The sequence below is a fragment of the Ziziphus jujuba genome, chromosome 9, assembly GCF_031755915.1.
Source record: "Ziziphus jujuba cultivar Dongzao chromosome 9, ASM3175591v1".
Classification (NCBI taxonomy): domain Eukaryota; kingdom Viridiplantae; phylum Streptophyta; class Magnoliopsida; order Rosales; family Rhamnaceae; genus Ziziphus; species Ziziphus jujuba.
The window spans coordinates 4,583,468-4,603,652 of record NC_083387.1 but is presented as its reverse complement, the minus strand read 5'-3'; the positions used below and the strand labels follow the sequence as shown (position 1 = coordinate 4,603,652).

General features: G+C 33.0%; 1 protein-coding gene, 1 long non-coding RNA gene and 2 pseudogenes across 3 annotated transcripts; all 4 read right to left on the bottom strand.

Moving 5' to 3' along the window:
* Nucleotides 1-2,346, bottom strand: LOC107425945 (transcription factor bHLH3). Of its 2 annotated transcripts, none has more exons than XM_016036019.4 (2): nucleotides 2,117-2,346; nucleotides 1-1,720 (listed from the first exon to the last, which is right to left on the bottom strand). In XM_016036019.4, exon 2 carries the CDS (start codon nucleotides 1,670-1,672, stop codon nucleotides 167-169), a length of 1,506 nt encoding a protein of 501 aa, XP_015891505.1. In that variant the 5' UTR covers nucleotides 1,673-1,720; nucleotides 2,117-2,346; the 3' UTR covers nucleotides 1-166. The 2 variants fall into 2 exon arrangements, with proteins under 2 accessions (XP_015891505.1, XP_015891504.1); XM_016036018.4 differs by having other exon boundaries at nucleotides 1-1,751; nucleotides 2,117-2,345.
* An 8,526-nt stretch (nucleotides 2,347-10,872) lies between these two features.
* Nucleotides 10,873-12,434, bottom strand: LOC132805419 (cytochrome P450 94A2-like; annotated as a pseudogene).
* A 182-nt stretch (nucleotides 12,435-12,616) lies between these two features.
* LOC125424054 (uncharacterized) lies at nucleotides 12,617-15,136 on the bottom strand. The gene is made up of 2 exons (XR_007242830.2): nucleotides 13,241-15,136; nucleotides 12,617-13,094 (listed from the first exon to the last, which is right to left on the bottom strand). It is a non-coding gene; the product is annotated as an uncharacterized LOC125424054 (long non-coding RNA).
* Nucleotides 15,137-17,809: 2,673 nt separating this feature from the next.
* On the bottom strand, nucleotides 17,810-19,572 carry LOC112488792 (cytochrome P450 94A2-like; annotated as a pseudogene).
* Between the last annotated feature and the right edge of the window lie 613 nt (nucleotides 19,573-20,185).

Sequence of the window (20,185 nt, the reverse complement as noted above, 5' to 3'; positions counted from 1 at the left end):
TCTATGTCGATATTAGTAAACGGATTCATTCAGTGATTGGAAGTTAGATTACAAGGCGTTAATATCTGACATAAAGACATTCATTTGTGTTAGTAAACAAGAACACAATCAATTATTCTACAACAAGCTGCATTGAAAAACATATAAATACATTTTTACAACTGGATTATTTTGAAAGAGCAGCCGCCAGCTTCTCTTTCAACTGTTGGGCATCGGCACCGTGAGTCTGAATGGAGAAGGTATGAACAACTTTGTCATCTTCCGTCATGGAAACATTGGAATCTTGAGCTACAATTTGATGCTCCATAAATGTTTTGATGACTTTAGAAACTGGATGAGAATCCAATGGGCAGCTTGTCCTCACGACTGCATCTTCATGTCTCGACTGAAAATCAATGTCTTGCACCGACAATGGCTTCTGCTTATTGTTTCCTATTTGCTTTTCAGTTTCCATGACCCTGATCTTTGTCTGCAGATCAGTAATATAAGTAATGGCATCGCCAAGCAGAGAGGCTTTGTCCATCTTTGAGATGTTTGGAACAACAGCTCTTAGCGCATAGAACCTCTGGTTAAGCTTTTCACGCCTCTGTCGTTCTGCTTCCACATGATTTAGTGGTTCTTCTCTCCCATTTGCTGGCTTTCTTCCTCTCTTTCGTGGTTTCCGCTCATCAAGCTGAGGCAATGAGTCATCCCTAGCGAGCTCAAAACTTGAAACTTTTGCCTGAGCATTGAAACCTCCAACCATCATTTGGTTCAGTTGTGGAAACAATTTTGCTTCATTTGCATTACTTCGACATCCATTAGAAGTACCTATTGCTTGTAATTCAAAAGGTTCTGAAGCCAACGAATCATCTTCCACCTTTGGAGAAAAGTTAATGTTGACAGATTGTGATTTTGTACCACCCAGGCTTAGTTCACGCCCAAAGATCATCGGAAATGCCTTGGCATTTACAGAAGAACCAGCACCTCCAAATGTACTCCTGACCATATCCACAACCTTTTGATCTTCTGGTGTCGATTTCATTGAACCTAGCTCAACAACTCCACCTTTTACAGGCACCAGCACTACAGTCTGGAATCCAGCCACTCTTGCTAAAAAAGATCTTGATTGATAATGGTGTAAACAACCAGACATATCTGAACACCAAATTGATTTACCGGACTTGTATGCCTCGCCAGGACCACATGGTGTGTCAACTTGAAACATATAATACATGCAAGTGAGGTAAAACATCTCTACATCTGACACCGCATGCAATCTTCTAGCATAATTGTCCTCATCAGAACCACCAAAGCATGCATGAAGTTTCTCAAGGACCCTCTTCTTCACCTCCTTTTTCTTCTCCACACCTTCCAAACTACCATCCACACCAGATATCTTACCAGCAGCAGTTCCAACACTCTTTGGATCCTTGCAATGTCCATCACCCCAAATCAAGGCAGACCCACCAGATTTCGAGCTCACAATCTGCCAAAAGATAGCATAATTCCAATTGGATCCTTCCACCAGTTGGCCAAGCCCCTGCTGCACACCCAAATCACCAGCAGGGGTAACCAAATCCGACATCGCATTATTAGAAGCCAATGAGATCAAGAATTGGCATGCTTCAGTACCCAATACTGATTCCACCATGACCCTGTCTTCTTCATTCACCCAAAAATTACCACCCATCTTTCTCCCTTCCACAACTTTCTGACAGAAATCTCTGAGACTCAAATTCTAAAACACCAACAACTATCTTTCACGAAATCTAGAATTTAATTCAACAGAATTCATAAATTCAAAGTCACTTCAAGAAATCTTTGCATCACAGAAACATAATTCCAAAATTCAAAAGATCAAAGAAGAAACGTATCAGCTTCTTCAACAGCTAAGATGTCCAATGATTCACAGAAATTCAGCGTTAAAACTTAAAAAATTCCAAAAAAATTGAAACCGACCCATATAAGAGAAACTCCAGAAGAACCCATATACAAGAAATCTGAGATTGTTGCTGAAGCTCCTCCAGTCTATGGAGGCGCAAGGAAAAAATAATAATAATAATAAAAAAAAACACTCTCTCCAGAAACAGAGACAAAGAATGATACGAGGAAGGAAGTACTAGATCTTAATTACCTGAAATGAAAAATAAGGTGTGTTAGTGAATTAAGCTTCGAAGACATATTCCCCACTTTCAGCCGACTATAAGTACAACAACCACTACGAGCACGAGCTTAGCGTCGGTTACAGATCTGAATTTTAGGGTTCTCTCTCTCTCTCTTTTGCTTTTTTTTTTTTTTGGTTGTTTTTTGTCTTTATTTCCTCGATGTGACTTTTTCATTGGGACCATGGGTTTTTTGGCCACAAATAAATATAAGAACATAATTTTTTAAAACAGAATAAAATAACACTCGTGAAAATCTTGTAGATCAATCTCATGTTAGTGTTTCATCAAAAAAAATCTCATGTTAGTGTTCATTTAAAAAAAAAAAAAAAACATTTCTGTGATTTATTTTACCTTATTTAAATAAAATAAATATATTTTAGCTTATTATTTAATTTAAAAAAATATTTTTTTCATATTTACTGGATGATCAAGTTTTGTTTTGGTTGACAAGACTCGCATGGCACTCAGTGGTTAGCACACCACACCCCGGCCGGTGGAAGCTGGGTTCGAGTCTTGGGGGGAAGGCGATGCCAGGGGCATAGCCAAACGAAATAAAATTTTTTTTTAAAAAAGTAAGTTTTGTTTTGGTTAACTATTAAGTTATTTAGCAGCATATTAAATAAGATGCTCATTATATGTCTTTTTAGAAAATTAATAGTATTAAAAAAAAAAAAAAAACACAATGTAAAACTTATTGATCTTTGAAATCCAACCCATTAACAGTCAGATTTCAACAATCACATTTAAAATATCTTTTTGATGAATATCAAAATTTAAAATATTAGCGTAGGAATCCATGGCCAGATTTCAGGATAATGCAGAGAAGATGTTATGGCATATAAAAAATAAAAACATTTACCAAAACAAAAATATGAAAAATAAAAACAATGGGTTGGGTTGACTAACAAAATGACTACGAAAAAAATGGGCCTAGTCCATGGACCTTAGTTCCTAAAGTCCATTACGAGCTTCTCTCACATGGATCTGTGTCATTGATTATTGCTTCATGTATAGATTTTCTTTCGACATGCAAATTGCAAGAAGCCATTTACATTCTTTACAAAAATAAATAATAATAATAATAATAATAATAATAACAACAAAAAAAATAAAGAAGAAAGCTATTTACGTTCTTTTTATAATACTTTTTTTTTTCTTTTAAATTTTTGATATGATACTATATTTTTTAATACTCGCAAATGGTAAATAAAAAAATATATAAATGGCCCACAAATATAGTAGTTGGGAGGCCCATCAGTCGCCATCTTTTTCTTTTCCCATTGACAGCGTGTTGAGATTGGGCTGGGGACATTATCGCACAAGCAAATTGCATGGTTACGTTGACAACACCGCTTTCCAGAAAAAGGTGTCTCCCTGCTAATTAATGACTTTGTAATTTTATTTTGTTTTTCCTGATTATTTTTATTATTAAGGATGAGAGGATTGAAACTTTGCATTTTTGTTAAGAGGAAGCCATTGATTTTGACTCCAGGATAATCATGCACAAAGATTTATAATTAATTAAAAAATATGCCATATTTTAAGGATATATATGTTATACCCCTTTCAAATTCAAATGGATCATAATACATGTAAGGAAAAATAATTCGTCCATTAATGAGGAAAAAAAAGAAAAAAAAAGATCAAGAATTTGTCCAACATGTTTATATTATGCACATATCTGATAGAATACAATTTTTTTTTTTTTTTTTAATGAATGCGAAGTTATTTTTCCTACAATTCCACCCACTTTCTGAAACAAAAAAAAGAAAAAAAAAACTTACAATTCCACTAATCACCAAGTAAATAAATAAATGGTATTATACACAGTAGCCAATTAATTTGTACATATATACATATATTATATTTTGCGAAGGGGATGTGATCAAAGGTGATGGGGTTTACCCGGACTGGGGATGTGAGTGCGGGGGTTGGGGGCAGGAGGCGACACAAATCTTGTATCTTCCAACTTGACGAAAGGCCTTCCTGCTGCTGCAACTCCACCATAGTTGACAACCATTATCACTATCATCACCAACACCACCACTACTACTCTCATTTTCCAATTAAGACCCGACCCTAAAGTTTTTACCCCAAAATACATCATCATAATTCCCTATACAGCTACCGATCGATCACTTGATTATGGAAATAAGGTCCATATATATGTATATATAGCGTTGAGAAAGGGAAAGTACGTAGCTAGTTTTAATTTTCACATACAAATGCAGTGAAATTGTGGCCTTACTTCACTCCCTCTTTTTTTTCAGAAGATTTTAGTGCGTATTAAGCTCATGTGTGACACTGCATTTTAAATTTCGTATCAAATTCGTGGCAGATTCATTCGACATGACAATATTCAAAGTATCACCCACGCGGTTGGCTAGCTAGACACGTACAATTAAATACTGAATTACACTTTGATCCTCACGAAATTTCTTGTGTGGCGAAAGTCAAAATTTCATGACTTTGCTGAAGAATTCAATAATAATGTGGAAATTTCAATTTCTCTCAAGATTACTTTGCGATCATATATACTCATATACTGTTAAAACTCAGAAATATGATATGGTTGCTCTCCAAGGATTTAAGTCATCCAAAAAACAAGCGGGGATTGTCAGTAGAAGCACATTCCAAAAGGGTGGGACGAATTAATTAAGCGGCACGAAGAACATTACTGCCTTTGCAAAGATGTAAATATAACATCTCTGCATGAATCAATGGCAGTGTCCCTATATAACAGCCAAAAAATATATATATATATATATATATATATAAAATAAATGGGTTGAGACTTGAGAGATGAGAGAAAAAGGTGCAAGGCTAGCTAAATGCGCACAACTAGTTGATATTGCATGAGATGGGGTTTGAAAAGCTGATACTAAAGCTAGGGAATCAAATCAAAACATGAATAATTATTAACAGTATAAATTGAGGCATGCGTAGCCACTCCAAGTCCAACCCCTCCACTCCGTAATAATCGTGGAAAGCGACTGCACTAGGAACCAACATAGAAAAGAAGTAGAATTATCAGCTTCAAATTGGCGCTTGGCTTCGCAGAAAGGGTTGAATCTTTTTCAACAGTATTTCAATTATTAATATTTTATATATGCATGCAACAAAATTGCAAACTCTTTCCGTTTACTTTATAGCCCTCAAATCAGAGCCACATCTTTTCAATTTATCCATCTTATTTTATCTTTACACGTTGATCTAATAATATATATTATTTTAATTTCTTTTTCGATCTCTTTTATCCATATATAAATATGTAGTTACATATTTTCAATATAAAATTAGAATATGCTAACATAATAAGTGATAAGGGTGTCATTGTATTTAAAGATTTAAAAATAAAAACTTAGTTAGATAATAGACATACTTTAGTACTTGCTTTATGTTCTCAATGAAACAAAGTCTTATACATAAAGAAAGAGAGTCATTTTCTTATCTAATTGTAAATTCATCAAAACATTTATTATTAATTTTTAGATTATTTTTGACAATTCATATGTAAAAGTTTATATTTCCTTAAACAATATTAACCTTGTTTAAAAATGAATTCTTTAATAATAATAATTTAAATTATTATTTAATATGTAGATTTTACTTATAATTATTCATCTGTGATAGTAAATAGCATTTTCATATATAATGTACTTTAAAATTAGCATCTTTTGCCTTTATTTATTTATTATAAGCGTTTCTCAAGCTAAAAGATGTGTAGAAATAAAAGAAAAGAGAAAGAATAAGGTCCAAATGCATAAGTTATCTCAATTAATTATATATTTATGTAAGGACATATAAAATAAAGGTAATCGTCTGACTACCTTTTCGAAGATTCATCGTCACTATAACACATTAGTCTAAATAACATTCCATTTGGTTCAATATGGAAAAAAGAATCATTCGCTAAGCATATATACAAGTAAATATTATAACTTTTATTTCCCAGTCAATGAGTCTTTAATTAGTGGTAATGATTTTTATGTAATGCGTATATATATGCACATTGGGTTACCGTGATTAACGAAAATTAGGCCCACCTATGCCATGCCATCTGATGACTTAATTCTCAAAAGTCAGCCATCCATACTTCTTGTGATATATGTATATATATATATATATTTATTTATTTATATATTTGCCAACCATCATCTATGAGTTGTGATTCAGTCGGCGCATCGTGCAACGACTGCTATTAATTAAACAAACTTTCTTTTCACTTTAATCGATTTAACAATTCATATATATATATATATATATATTTCTCTTTTGTGGGTGGGCTTGGGGGGTTTAAGTTGCTGTAACTTCCAAAATAGATCCTGATCAAGAAGTTCATAAACAGAACCAGGAAGTTTCAAATTATATATAGATCCTGATCAAGAAGTTCATAGATCCTGCTCTTGCAAATTAAGAACAGTAGTACTTACATCAATCCTTGTCGAGAGCAAGAGAAAAAAAATTATATATTACCCATATAAAGTGAGAAACTACATACATACATACACACATATATATATATATATATATTTATATATTTATAACAGACTTTTATGTGTTTCCGACTTATTCTTGTTTGTGTGTATATATATGCGAGCAAATTATTTTAACCATTGTATATGATCTGTACATGCACTTCTACATGCTTTCATTTTTTTGTCTCGTGGACAAGCCTTCGAGGATATTGAACTATTTTTATCATTACTTTTTTTTAGTCCTCTTTTGCTCTTTAATCATTTTACCATTACCTTACATACACAACATTAGACCTCTCTTTCTTTAATCAATAATTAGCCGCTAATGGGTGCCGGCTAGCTAGTGACCAGAGCACATAGAGCTCCATATATAAATATATACATATAATGGTTGGGTAATCTTTCGACGCCAAAATTTCGTTATTCCAGTTTTTCGATGTCAAAAGATTACACGTATGAAAGTAATATTAAGTATCTATGCAATAAGGTCCATAAGATCTAATAAGAGAATGTATAGAATCATCTCTTTCTATAGAAACTAATTTCTTATAGGAGTCAATATGAAGATTCGCCATTTGCCCAAAAAAAAATCATCTCTTTCTATAGAAACTAATTTCTTATATAGGAGTCAATATGAAGATTCGCCATTTGCCCCCCCCAAAAAAAAAAAATAAATAAATAAAATAAAAAGAATAAAAAAATATGAAAATTCCCCTGCAGTCAAATAAATCGGCCCGACAGAAGTTGGTGGAATTAATGTAAATAAAACTTATTAATGAGCCACCATCGGATTCGCATCTCCCTGGTGAGAGGAGTAGAGAGAGTGTAATTAATCCTAAATTAATGTGCATGCGTGGAGTTAGTCTTCCTTACACAAGGAAAGCTCTTCCACCCTTTTCTATTCTGGCTATGGACTACATGGATATATATACACGTATCTCTAATATTATATATATGCACACAAACGAAAACTATCTATTACTATACCTATATTTATTCCTTCATTTTATAATTAATAATAATTAACGTTCTACTACTTCATTTACATATATACTGCTTAGCCACAAACTCGTTCTTTTACACACACCCAAAAATAAAAAAGGTAGTGAATTAGAAAGCAAAAAACCAAAAAATTAGCCACCAATTTTATGGACCATGCATATATATATATATATATATACAGTAATAATACGTTGGAAAGGAGGCAAAATTGCATGGTTCCAAGGCTATAAAGTCATAATGTAAACAACCTATTCCATTATACCCACACATATTTGTGTCTAGTGACTATGTAGTTCCATGTCCATGTGACTTTTTGCTGTGTTACTTATCAAATGTCAAAGATATTATATCAATTAATAGTTTAATATTAAAATTTTAATTGGATAAATGACAATCTTTAGCATTTGTTAGGTCACTAACTAAATATTTAACATAAAATGAGAATGAAATTACCAGTTGATCAAAACTGTATTCCATCCATATGTACATATTAAAAACAACTAATTAAAATGCTGGATATTAATATATAATTAGAAGCTGAAAATTGACAAAAGAAAGAAATTGTACTTGACACTTGATATAATCGGTCTAGCCAGCTACATGTTTAACTAGTTACTATTTAGAAGTAAAATTCCTTTTGGGAAATCAATGATTGATGCATTGTATTGCACCTAGAAACACAAAACATAAATTAATAACAGATCATGATTATTACTAGGTTTAATTTGCATATTCAGTAAGTTGCTTTGATAATTCTTTAAAAGTTTTTTTGTCCTTATATGATTCATATCATCTTCATGGAAATTTAAAATATATCTTTTAAACTCCATTAGCATTAAATAAAAATAAAGGTTAAACAAATTGGAATATATCTTTAAACTCCATTAGCATTAAAGAAAAATAAAGGGATTTTTTCCCCCCTTTGTATAGAAGGGCATAAGCCGCATGACAAAACAGACGAGCTATATATATATGATGAAGCGGAAGGATGAGAAACCTACCTTACCTGCAATTCTGTTTCATTATACCCATTGATTTTTTCGATATATATCTGTCTTTCTTTGAGCTCCAATATATATACACAATAATGGAATCAAAGAAAGAAATTGTATTGAGAACTTGCAGAGTGATAGTATTTATGTTGCTGATTCTCACGACGTCGAAACCTATCTTAGCTTACAGGTACTTGGAAGGGGAGAGACTCAGATCAGTAGATGAAATCGCGAAAAAAAGCGTGGAGAAAGTTCCACTTGTAAGGGGTCCTGTCCCACCTTCCAATCACTCCTCTTGCACTTACATAGGCGGCAATTCTGGTTCTGGTGGCCATTGTGAAATTCATTGATGAACCACCTTGCATATATATATATATATATATATGTATGTATGTATAATAAGCTCTGCTCTGGTGCAACCTCCTATTTCTCAATCCCTAAAATAAATTGTTTGCTGCTTTGTTTTTGTTTCCCAGGTGTATATATATATATATATATGATGCATATCAACTATAATGAAACCTGTAACTTTCAGTTACATGTATCTGAAGCTCCATCAAATGCAATATAGATAACATGCATGCAAATATTTTCTATGTTTGTCTAATCCTCCAAATCTTTTCCCTTTTTAATAATTAACTAATTGCATGTAACAAATAAATAGCACTTCTGATCTGTTATCGAGATAGAACCTGAAAGTAAAGGTGGACCATCTATGTGGAGGCTTACAATTTCTTGCAATCAAGTCTCGCAATCAAGCAGGTTATAGATTAATGCTTAATCTTTTTCTTACGTTGTTTTATGATTCTTGAGATTTTGGAACTTGCATGATCAAATACACCCGTTGAACCAGTGAGGTTAATCCCTCACACCTCTATCTGGGAGTTCTACCCTTTTCAATTTAATCACTATTGTAATTCTTCCTCTTATTAGGAATTGTAATTTATTTAAATTAGAGACGTTTGTTGGAAATATGTATATTCATATATATATTGAATATATATATATATATATATATTTACATATGGATAAATTAAATATCATAAATAAAATGACATAAAATATTTAAAATGAACTAGAACCTGTATGTTCTTGTATTGATCTGGTTTTTATAAATTTGATCGAGATCTGTGTGGTATCACAATATCTTTAAAACGTTTTTTGTCTATCGATACAGATAATTTGTAAAATACAACAATTGCAAAAAATTGAACACATCACCTTCAAGATCTTTCCTACGCACTTTCAACATACTTTAACTTTATTAGAGTCTCTGAAACTCTATTTTTTCTTCTGAAAAAATTATATTTTTCTTCTCGGTTTTTTTCGTAATTTTTTCTCAAAACTTTTCTTTGTTTTTCTGAAAACTTAAAAGAACACTGAAAAGTAACATGAAAGCATCCAAAACTCCAACACAGTTGTGTTTCCTTGAAATTCTCAACCCCCACGTTACAAAATTATTATTTTATTTTAAAATTTGATCAAAACTCTCATCTTTTTTCCAACCAAATGGTAAGGTAGATATATACAAACCCAAAGCCCAAAGAAGACCCAAAACAAATTATTCACTCAAGGTCCAAACTCTAACAATGTTTATATAAAACGATAATTAATATTTTGAATTCACATCTTATGCTCTAGATGAAATATTACATCCCTTAGCATTGTTACATAATAAAATCAAAATTCTCTAACTGAAAAATTCTTATATACATATATATATATATATATATATGTAGAGTTATGATATAGTAAAACTGAAAAATTCATGTGTATATATACATATATGTAGAGTTATGGTATAGTAAAGCAAGACAGTCTATGTGACAAGCTATATTATTTAAATATTTTTTTTTATTTTTTTAATATAAAATATAAATGGGAAAGTCACAACTTCTTAAGTTACCATCAGATTTTACGAAATTGTTATAAAAAACTAATGGAATATTTAAATATTGATTGATTATTTTTTTTGGGACAATGAACATGAGTGACATGATTTGCCGCAATAATAAGCTCTTTGCAATAATAAGATCTTTACAGTGTCCTTGTTATATCAAAATACTAAATATATATATATATATATACACATATAAATGTATATGGATATTTTTGGTGCTCTTTCCCCCAATCTTGATGATCGTAGTTATGTACATTCACTCTAGCTCCTTTCGTAATGTATAAACGGTTTTCTTTTATATACGCATATACGAAATACTAAATTAATATATAGAGTTCTTTTAGCGAGAAAAATAATAATAATAATAATATATAGAGTTCTTGCTAAAAACGAAAACACATCTGCGAGTGATCAGCTGGTGGACCTTGTTTTGCCTAAGAAACACATCAGTGATTCACCATCCCAAAAACCACATGATTAAAAACAAATCTTTATAATTTTGCCTAATTAATACTAATCTCATACATATACTAGATGGAAACTAATTTATTAGTTCCCTCAAATAGAAATTAAACTAAGAAGAGGAAATTAATTTATTATTTCGTCAATCCTCGCTGGAAACCGGCCTTTCATTTTAGAAGTAAGGTAGGTAACAAACACAGGCTCAACTCCCTCAGCCGCAATGGTCGTCACCACCCGGAACAGCCGCATAACTCCCGCAACCACCATCTTCATCTGCAAGAATGCCATCTCCCTCCCCAAGCACATCCTGGGACCCGCCTGGAACACAGGGTACGTATACGGGTCGACTTTAGTATTAGCAACAAACCTCCACTTGCTCGTCTCACGGTCTCGTTCCAGCCGCCGCTCAGGCCTATGCTCCCCCCAGCCTTTACCCCACAGCGACTCCAACCTCCCCATCGCGCACGGATGATGCGTCACCTTCTCTCCCCTTCTTGACCACTGTTCCATCTGCAAACACGAACACGTCATCCATCGCAGACACCTTGGAATCCACAGGGACCGGTGGGTAGAGTCGCATGGTGCTGCATGTGTGTATGCCATGTGGTTCACTTGGCTGTAAATCGAAGGTTTGGAAAGTATCTCGTTGATTTCTTTGACGATTTCATGTTGGCTATAGGAAGCTAGCCGGAAGAAGCTGCGGACGTTGAGTCACGCCCAGCTACTGTGAAGCTGATAACTACATCGATCTTTTCAAACCTCGACGGCAAATCATCGAAGGACTCCATGATCAATTGCTTCCTCTTTTTTTTTTTTTCTCTTACTATGTTGATGGCGAAGTCGCGGACTACAGAGTTCGCTGTTGCTAGTTGCTTTTCTGATCCAATGCCAAAAAACTTTTTTGATTTTCCATGGAATCAAAGAAACGCTTCTTTGGGCAGTGATGTTCGCCACATCATCAAAAGCAGCTGTGAATTCCGAAAATGGGAAGAGAAGGCAATAGAAAAGCAGGATCGTAACCAAAAGCAACCCTTCATATGTTATCTAAAGATTGAATTGAAAGAAATACAATGACATTTCCGGAAGCATGCTTTGGAATATTGAGTACTATTGTTTTGGTTAGAAACTGATATTACAATATATGTATGCATATGTAGGGATCAAGGAGATATTTATTTATAAAGAACCTTTTTTTTTTTTAAATATTGGAATTTGTTTAACTTGACCATTGTTATATGGGAAAAATGTCGAGGGGATTGGCCCAGTCCAAAATTATGAGAAGGTTGAGAAGGTGAGATCGATGGCTAATCTACCAATTAAATCCTTACCTTTCTGCTGGTTTTTTATTTTCAGTGCTCATTTATGCTTAAATTTGCTTAACTTTTGGTCACAAAAATTCATTTTAAAATCATTTAATCCAATGATCAAAATATATCAATATAAACTGACGCATCATTAATATTTAGAACATGATTTTGATATGATGACTAAAACCCCATCTGCAATAAACAGTGAGTTTTGTTGCTAAAAAGAAATGTAGTAAAAATGAATTCGCAGGATCCCGATTAATCATACCATAGCACTAGAAGGAAATTGAATTCAACTGACCACTTTGTTCAGGAATTCTTTAATTCGTATGATAAATCTATTTTCTTATTATTAGTTAAAAATGCAAAATACAACATAGAGGTTAGGTGCATGATGGACCTCATTTATTGATTGGGCCTAATGCCTATGGTGTCATATTCTAGAGCCCAAAAAACAAAAAGGCCCAAAGATGTAAAACTCATGAAGCCCAATTTACACCGACACTTACTAGAAACCCAACCAGAAACGCTATTATTAGAGTAGTACACGATTAAGTATACAAATATCAATTGGGTGATAATATTTGATTATCAACCTCAATAGTCTCAACCGACTTGAGGGACATCTTTGACGACCCCTTTAAGATCGACCCAAACCCGAACTCTATCGGCCCTCATGTAGTCGTCGGAGGTAGAAGTCCCATGCATTTTGATCTCAGCTGTCACGGTGGGATTCTCTTTCTCTATCTTTGCCTTTGCTACCTCTCCACTTAATCCTACCACCTCTGGCCAAGACTTCTTTCCAGCTACCCTCCCACATACACACACACACAAATTAATTATAATTACGTACACTGCACCCAATTAACTACTACACATATAATTAACTAATTAATATGCAAACAATTTCAAGATCATTTTACATAATATACAGGCCTTATTCAATAATTACCTGCACATTGGGTCGTTGCCATCTTTCTCTGATTCTTTCTAGTAATTTGTCTCTCTCCAAAATTAAATGTGCAAATTCAGGGTGCGAATAGAAATAAAATTGAGTTGGTTCTCCGTTTGTAGTTTGTAGACACTTTTGGCGGGTGATTTATATCATGTGCATGCGGTGCGGCGGTGGAGTTCAAAGCAGCATAGTCAGCCTCTCTCCTATATACGTGTCATCAGAGTGTGATATACTTATGTGTGCGTGTCCCTCTTACAGGGCTTGGCTTCTCATATGCATTATCCCTAGAATTTTTTATTTTTTTATTTTTTTGTCATTTAGAACAATTTTTCAATGTTTTGGATTCACAACTTTAAATTATACATGTGTTGAACCCACTAGGCATAAAATTAAAGCTTTGGATGGGCTTTTATTTGTGAGCCACAAGCAGTTGAAACATTTATTTTATTTTTTCAGAAACAGAAGGCATTTTATTTAAGAGTAAAAATATTTTAGTGTGGAAATTATACAAATATATAATTAATTTTCCCACCACATATATAATGAAGTTCATATTTAGATGAATAATTTACTATGTATTATCATTGTTGATGCTTGCTATGTTATATAATTTTAATTAAGATATTTAATTTTATTATTTTTTATTTAAAATTATAAAAAATATTTTTTTTAAATAATAAGCATTTAAACTATTATTTTAGAAATAAATTCATTAATCATTTATTAACAATGATAAATAGTGTTTAATTTTCATATAAAATAGCTAGATCTGTATCTGGCCAATCTGATGGACTTGAGTGACTATCCCATTTTGATTGACAAAAACCCGAACCCTGTTGCCGCGACAGGAGTTCCTTGGAGGATGACAACGGTGGCGTTGACATTGCGATTGTGTTGAGAACTTTTGCAAAGTGATAGTCTTTATGTTGCTGATTCTCACGAGGTTGAAACCTAACTTAGCTTGCAGGCCGTTGGAAGCGGAGAGACTCAAAACAATGGTTGAAGTCGCGGATAAAAGCAGGAAGAAATTTCCACTTGTAAGGGGTCCTGTCCCACCTTCCAACCACTTCTCTTGCACTTACATAGGCGGCAATTCTGGTTCTGGTGGCCATTGTAAAATTCATTGATGAACCACCTAGCTAGCTTGCAAATAATAATAAGCTCTGCTGTGGTGCAACTCCTATTTCTTCATCCCTATAATAATTTATTTGCTGCTTTGTTATTGTTTTTATTATACACATATACAGAATTTTTCTATGATGCAAAAATTTACGGATACAGATATAAAAATTTATTATTAATAATTTTTTTTTAATTTGAATATTTACATCATAAAATATATATATGATACCTATCAGCTATAATAAAACATATAATTTTAAGTTACATTTGTCTAAATTAAACTCATTTCATAACATACGAATATTTTTTTATGTTGCCTAATCCTCTCAATCTTTTACCTTTTTAATAATTAATGAATCGCATATAATGAATAAATAGCACTTCTGATCTGTTAACAAGATAACTAAAAGTAAAGATGGATCATCATGTGGAGGCTTAAAGTTCTTGCTATCAAGCAGGGAAGGAATAGTATAGATTAATGCTCAATCTTTCTCTTACTGTGCTTTGTGACTCTTTTGGGGTTTTGGAACTTTTATGGCCAAATACAGTTGTGCCCCTCACACCTATTCCTCCAGTCTCCTTTTAGGTCTATCATTATTATAATACCTACAAAAGTAAATCTTTTCTTAAAGAATACTTGTTTAATTAAATCATAAATGTGTGGTAAACGTTTAATTCTATAAAATGTGATAACCCTTAACAACATTCACTAAGTAATAAAATTAGAATTTACAAACTAAAAAATTCTTATATACTATATGGAATTTTTTGAAACTCTTTCGACCAATCTTGATGGCGGTTATGTACATTCACTTTGACTATTTTATTAATGTATATACGGTTTTCTTTATATTCGTATATAAGAGTTGCACATTCATGCTAAAAAAAAAAATATACATCAGCCGAGCGTGGTAGCTCGGTCGGTACGAGCACCACCATCCAAGGCTATTGATCGGGTTCGAATCTATCCCGGAGCAAGGGATTCCCGGGGGCATAGCAACAACAACAACCAAAAAAAAAAAAAAATCTGCGACGCGAGTGATCAACTTTATTGTGGACACTTTATTTTGGGTTAGCTTTTATAATTGGGCGGAATGGGCCACTTCTTAAAGTCCAAGTGATGAAATATTCAACCCAAACCTTACCAAATTAACACGGAGAAAATGAAGTTTCATTATAACACATTTGGAATTTAAAACCTTAATCAAGATGTAACCTCTGTTTCTGATACCTACCTCCTTGTAACGTCTGTTTCTCCTTAATGATATATATATATACACACACATATATATATATATATATATATATATATATATAGAAATTTTACCAGAGTGTGTGTACATATTCTTTTCGGACATATAATTTATGAAATATATATCATGTTAAATTAGATAAAGACCTTTTGTCATTTTTAGTTTCTCAAATCTATCGTACAAATCAATCAATGCCATGTTATTTAAAATTTTGATGCACTACATGTAATTGGGAGAGGAAGCTCATCATAGCAACAATTTATAGAATATATACAATATAAATATTATTAAAAAAAACCTAAGAGTTGTGATACTTAGAAAAAAAAATGTTTTAATTTTATTTTGGAAGCCCTGTTAATATAGCAATACTAAAAGTATTATCTTAAATAATGATTTAAATTATATAGTGTAATTTTTAACATTTATCATATCATCGTAATTTTCCATATTAACATTTTTATAATAAAAAATATTATTTGTCACCGTTAAATATCATTACAAATGGAACCATATATATTTTGACAATTTAAATAATTATTTAAAATGATTTACTTTTTGATATTATATTTTTTAAAATAAAAATCAATACAAAATTAAATATATTCAATTAATTATCCAGTGTCAATAATAATTTTATTAATGATAATGATCACAAATGACATGCAACTAGCAATACTCTTTGATAATGGAACGATATATATTATTTTAGATAGTTAATTGATCAAATCAAGGAGATGACATTATTTTCTCGATTGCCAAGAAATCTCTAAGATATTAGATCGAGGATAACAATTGAAAGTTAAGAGACCAGAAATGACATGCAAATAGCAATACTCTAGTTAGTTGGACAAATCAAGGAGATACCATTATTTTCCCAATTGCTTAGAGATATCTAGGATATTAGATCAAGGAATCGTTCACAAAACACGTTTAGGTAATTTACATCGAGGATGTGATTGGTTGGTATGGTATCGACATCTGATTTTGATATTTGAATGGTATTAAGGAGTTCAAGTCAACGGCCACAGTTGCAGATGCATATTTCGTTTCAAATTAATAATTATGCAATTGATAATTTGTTCTAATTTCTCTCTCTGTATGTTTGCTCTGCTTTTTAATCAAGATCTATAAACTTTGGAATACAATTTTCCAATTTACAAATTTATTTTCGTTTTCCACTAATTTAATTACTTCCTCGTATTGTATCCTAGCCGCGGCTAGTGGGGATTAATTTCCCATGAAAATTCTATAACTAGAAAAATCCTACCTCTGTTTGCCCCAGCTAGCATAAAATTCAATCGTTATAAATTGAAGATTATTGATTCTTTTCTTCTGGTATTATCATTTTTATTATTCTTTTGCTAAATGGAGCTTTTGGAACTTCAAATATATGTGATAAATATCTTGCATAACTGTATATACTATCGTTTTACTTTCTTTTATTTCTTTCTTTTCTCCCAACTAATTCAATTAAGAGATTAATTAATAAAAATATAGAGTTGAAGATACAATCCTAACAAATCTCTTAATCTATATTCTCCTTATATTATTTTCATACTGATATTGATATATAGTGATATGATCCATGATCAAGAAAATTCTCTAAATATAATATATAATTGAGAGAAAGGTACTTTTTTCATGCGACTTTATCTTTAAACATCATATACATATATAAATATATATATATATACATATAAACGTAATGAATTATTTATAATCATGCGTGTTTGCATTCTATACAATACATGTTCAGACGTTTTATAGCATAGAAAAAATTTATATATATAGGGAAATTATACTATAATTTTGTTCATATGGAAAATTTTGTTAAAATATAGATATTGTATATTTGTTAATACTTTACTATTATAACAAGAAAATAAAGTAATACTGTCACATATATATATATATATATATATATCTGTAAAAAAACATTTTATAATATATGATTTAGCTACCATCAAAAAGAAAAAAAAAAGTTTTAATTAGCGTTATAATTTGAAGATCAATGAGAAATTTCCTGTATATAATATACTGAAAGTAAATAATCACTAATATATAAGTACACACAACCAAAACACATTAATATTATTAACCATACAAAAATTTTACAATGATACAAACCAATGCATATAATAAAAGTAAAACAATACAACATTTCAGTGATTCACCAACCCAAACTAAAAGATTAAAAAGAAATCTGTACAATCTTGCTTAATTAATACCAATCCCATATATATATATATACATATATATATATATATAGAGAGAGAGAGAGAGAGAGAGAGAGAGCAGGTAGAAGGTAAATTAAGAAGGAGGATTAATCCTTCAGCCTGTCCCACAGTTCATTTCCTCAATTCGTACTGGAAACCCACCTTTCATTTTAGAAGTAAGGTAGGTAACAAACACAGGCTCAACTCCCTCAGCAATGGCCGGCACTACCCGGAACCGCCGCATAACTCCGGCAACCACCATCTTCATCTGCAAGAACGCCATCTCCTTCCCCAAACATATCCTGGGACCGGCCTGAAACACTGGGTAAGTATACGGGTCGACTTTATTTGAAACAAACCTCCACTTGTTCGTCTCATGGTCCCGTTCCAGCCACCGCTCAGGCTTATACTCCTCCCAGTCTCTCCCCCAAAGCGACTCCAATCTCCCCATTGCGTACGGATGGTACCCCACCATGTCTCCCTTCTTCACCACGGTTCCTTCTGGTAACACGTCATCCATGGCAGCCACCTTGGAATCCAAAGGGACTGGCGGGTAGAGCCGCATGGCTTCGCATAGTGCTGCATGTGTGTACACCATATCCTTCACTTGTTTGTAAGCCGAAGAGTTGGAATGTGTCTCGTTGATTTCTTTGAGAATTTCATTATACGCACGTGGATTATTCGAAACTAGCCAGAAGAACCATGTCAGAGCTGCTGATGTCGTATCACGCCCTGCTACTATGAAGCTTATGACTATATCCGTCAAAAAATTTTCGTCCGAATGGCAGGATGAGCTCATTATGAACCTCGACAGCAAATCGAAGGACTCGATCATCGAGCGTTTCTCGTCGTCATGTAGTTGTAATTTCTTCTTTTTTTCTGTTATTATGTTGGTGGCGAAGTGGCGGACCACAGAGTTTGCGTTTGCCAACTGCTTTTCTGATCCGATGCCGAAAAACTTTTTCACCTTCCAAATCGGTGGTACCAAAGAAACGGTTCTTTGGGCACTGATCTTCTCGGCGTCGTCGAAAGCGGCTCAAAATTTCGAATAGGGAAGAGAAGGCAATAGGCAAGCAGGATCATAACCAAATGCAATCTTGCATATGTTATCGAAAGCGAAACGCTGAAGAATGTCTTGGAAATCAAGGATGGATTTGTCAATGGCAGATAGGGATAGGATGGGAAGGAGGCGGTCGGTGAGCTCGATGTCGACCACGCTTTCGACGAAATTACGCAGAGATTTGGTGGTGAATTCCTGGACCGAAACCTGTCTCTGAAACTTCCAGCTGTCACCTTCAGCGTTAAAGATTCCATCGCCGAGCAAGTCGGAAAGTGGGACTCTAAAGGCGTCGCCTTTTTGGTAGATAGGGAAGTTGGTCTTGAGGATGTGCTGAACCACAGCAGGGTTGGCTGTCATAATCTTACGGCGGCCGAATAAGCCACGGAAAACGAAGGTGAAAGAGGGAGAGCTCCGGAGAACCTCCGCAGTGAATTGGGTTCGTCGATGCTGGTTGGGGTACATGGCAAAGAAGTGACCCACCAGTGGGTATGATTTAGGAACTATTTTTGTTGAGGGAGGAGATGAAGATGGTGTTCTGAAGATGAAGCTCTTTGCTAGGACAATGAAGAGGAAAATAAGCAAGTAAAAAATGAATTGACAGAAATATAATGACATTTGAGGAAGCATGTTTGGAAATGAGTATTGCATGCTGTTTTGATTGGAAACTGAAATTAGGATATATGTATGTATATGTAGGCAGACTTTGTGATAAGGAGCTGTTTATGAAGAACCAAAATTTTAATTATTTAATTATTATTATTATTTGTAATATTGGAATTTGGTTAACTTGATCATTGTTTATATGGGAAAAATGTCAAGTGGATTAGACCAGCCCAAAATTAAGACAAGGAAGGATGAGAAAGTGAGATCGAGGGCCAATCTACCAATTAAATCCTTACCTTTCCGCTGGTTTGTTTTCGGGCCTTATTATGCTTTATTTTTTATTACGACCATCAATTTCAAAACCATTTAATTCAATGGTCAAAATAAATCAAAATTAATGATACATCATTAACTAAAACCTCATCTGTAATACACACAAGTTTACTAAAACATCATCTGTAATACACACAAGTTTTGTTTCTTAAAAAAAAAAAAAATTGAAGATAAATGAATTGGCAGGATTTCGGTTAATTAGACCACAGCACTAAAAACAAATTGAATTCTACGGACCACGTTGATAAGCAATTCTTTGATTCACATATGTAATCCGGCTTTTTATTATTAGTTCAAAATGCAAAATACGATACATGGTGATCGGACCTCAATTTGTTATTATATGATAGGGTCT

Bases quoted from the DNA above. Each gene is read 5' to 3' on its own strand.
- LOC107425945 (XM_016036019.4), bottom strand. From the start codon at position 1,672: ATGGGTGGTAATTTTTGGGTGAATGAAGAAGACAGGGTCATGGTGGAA.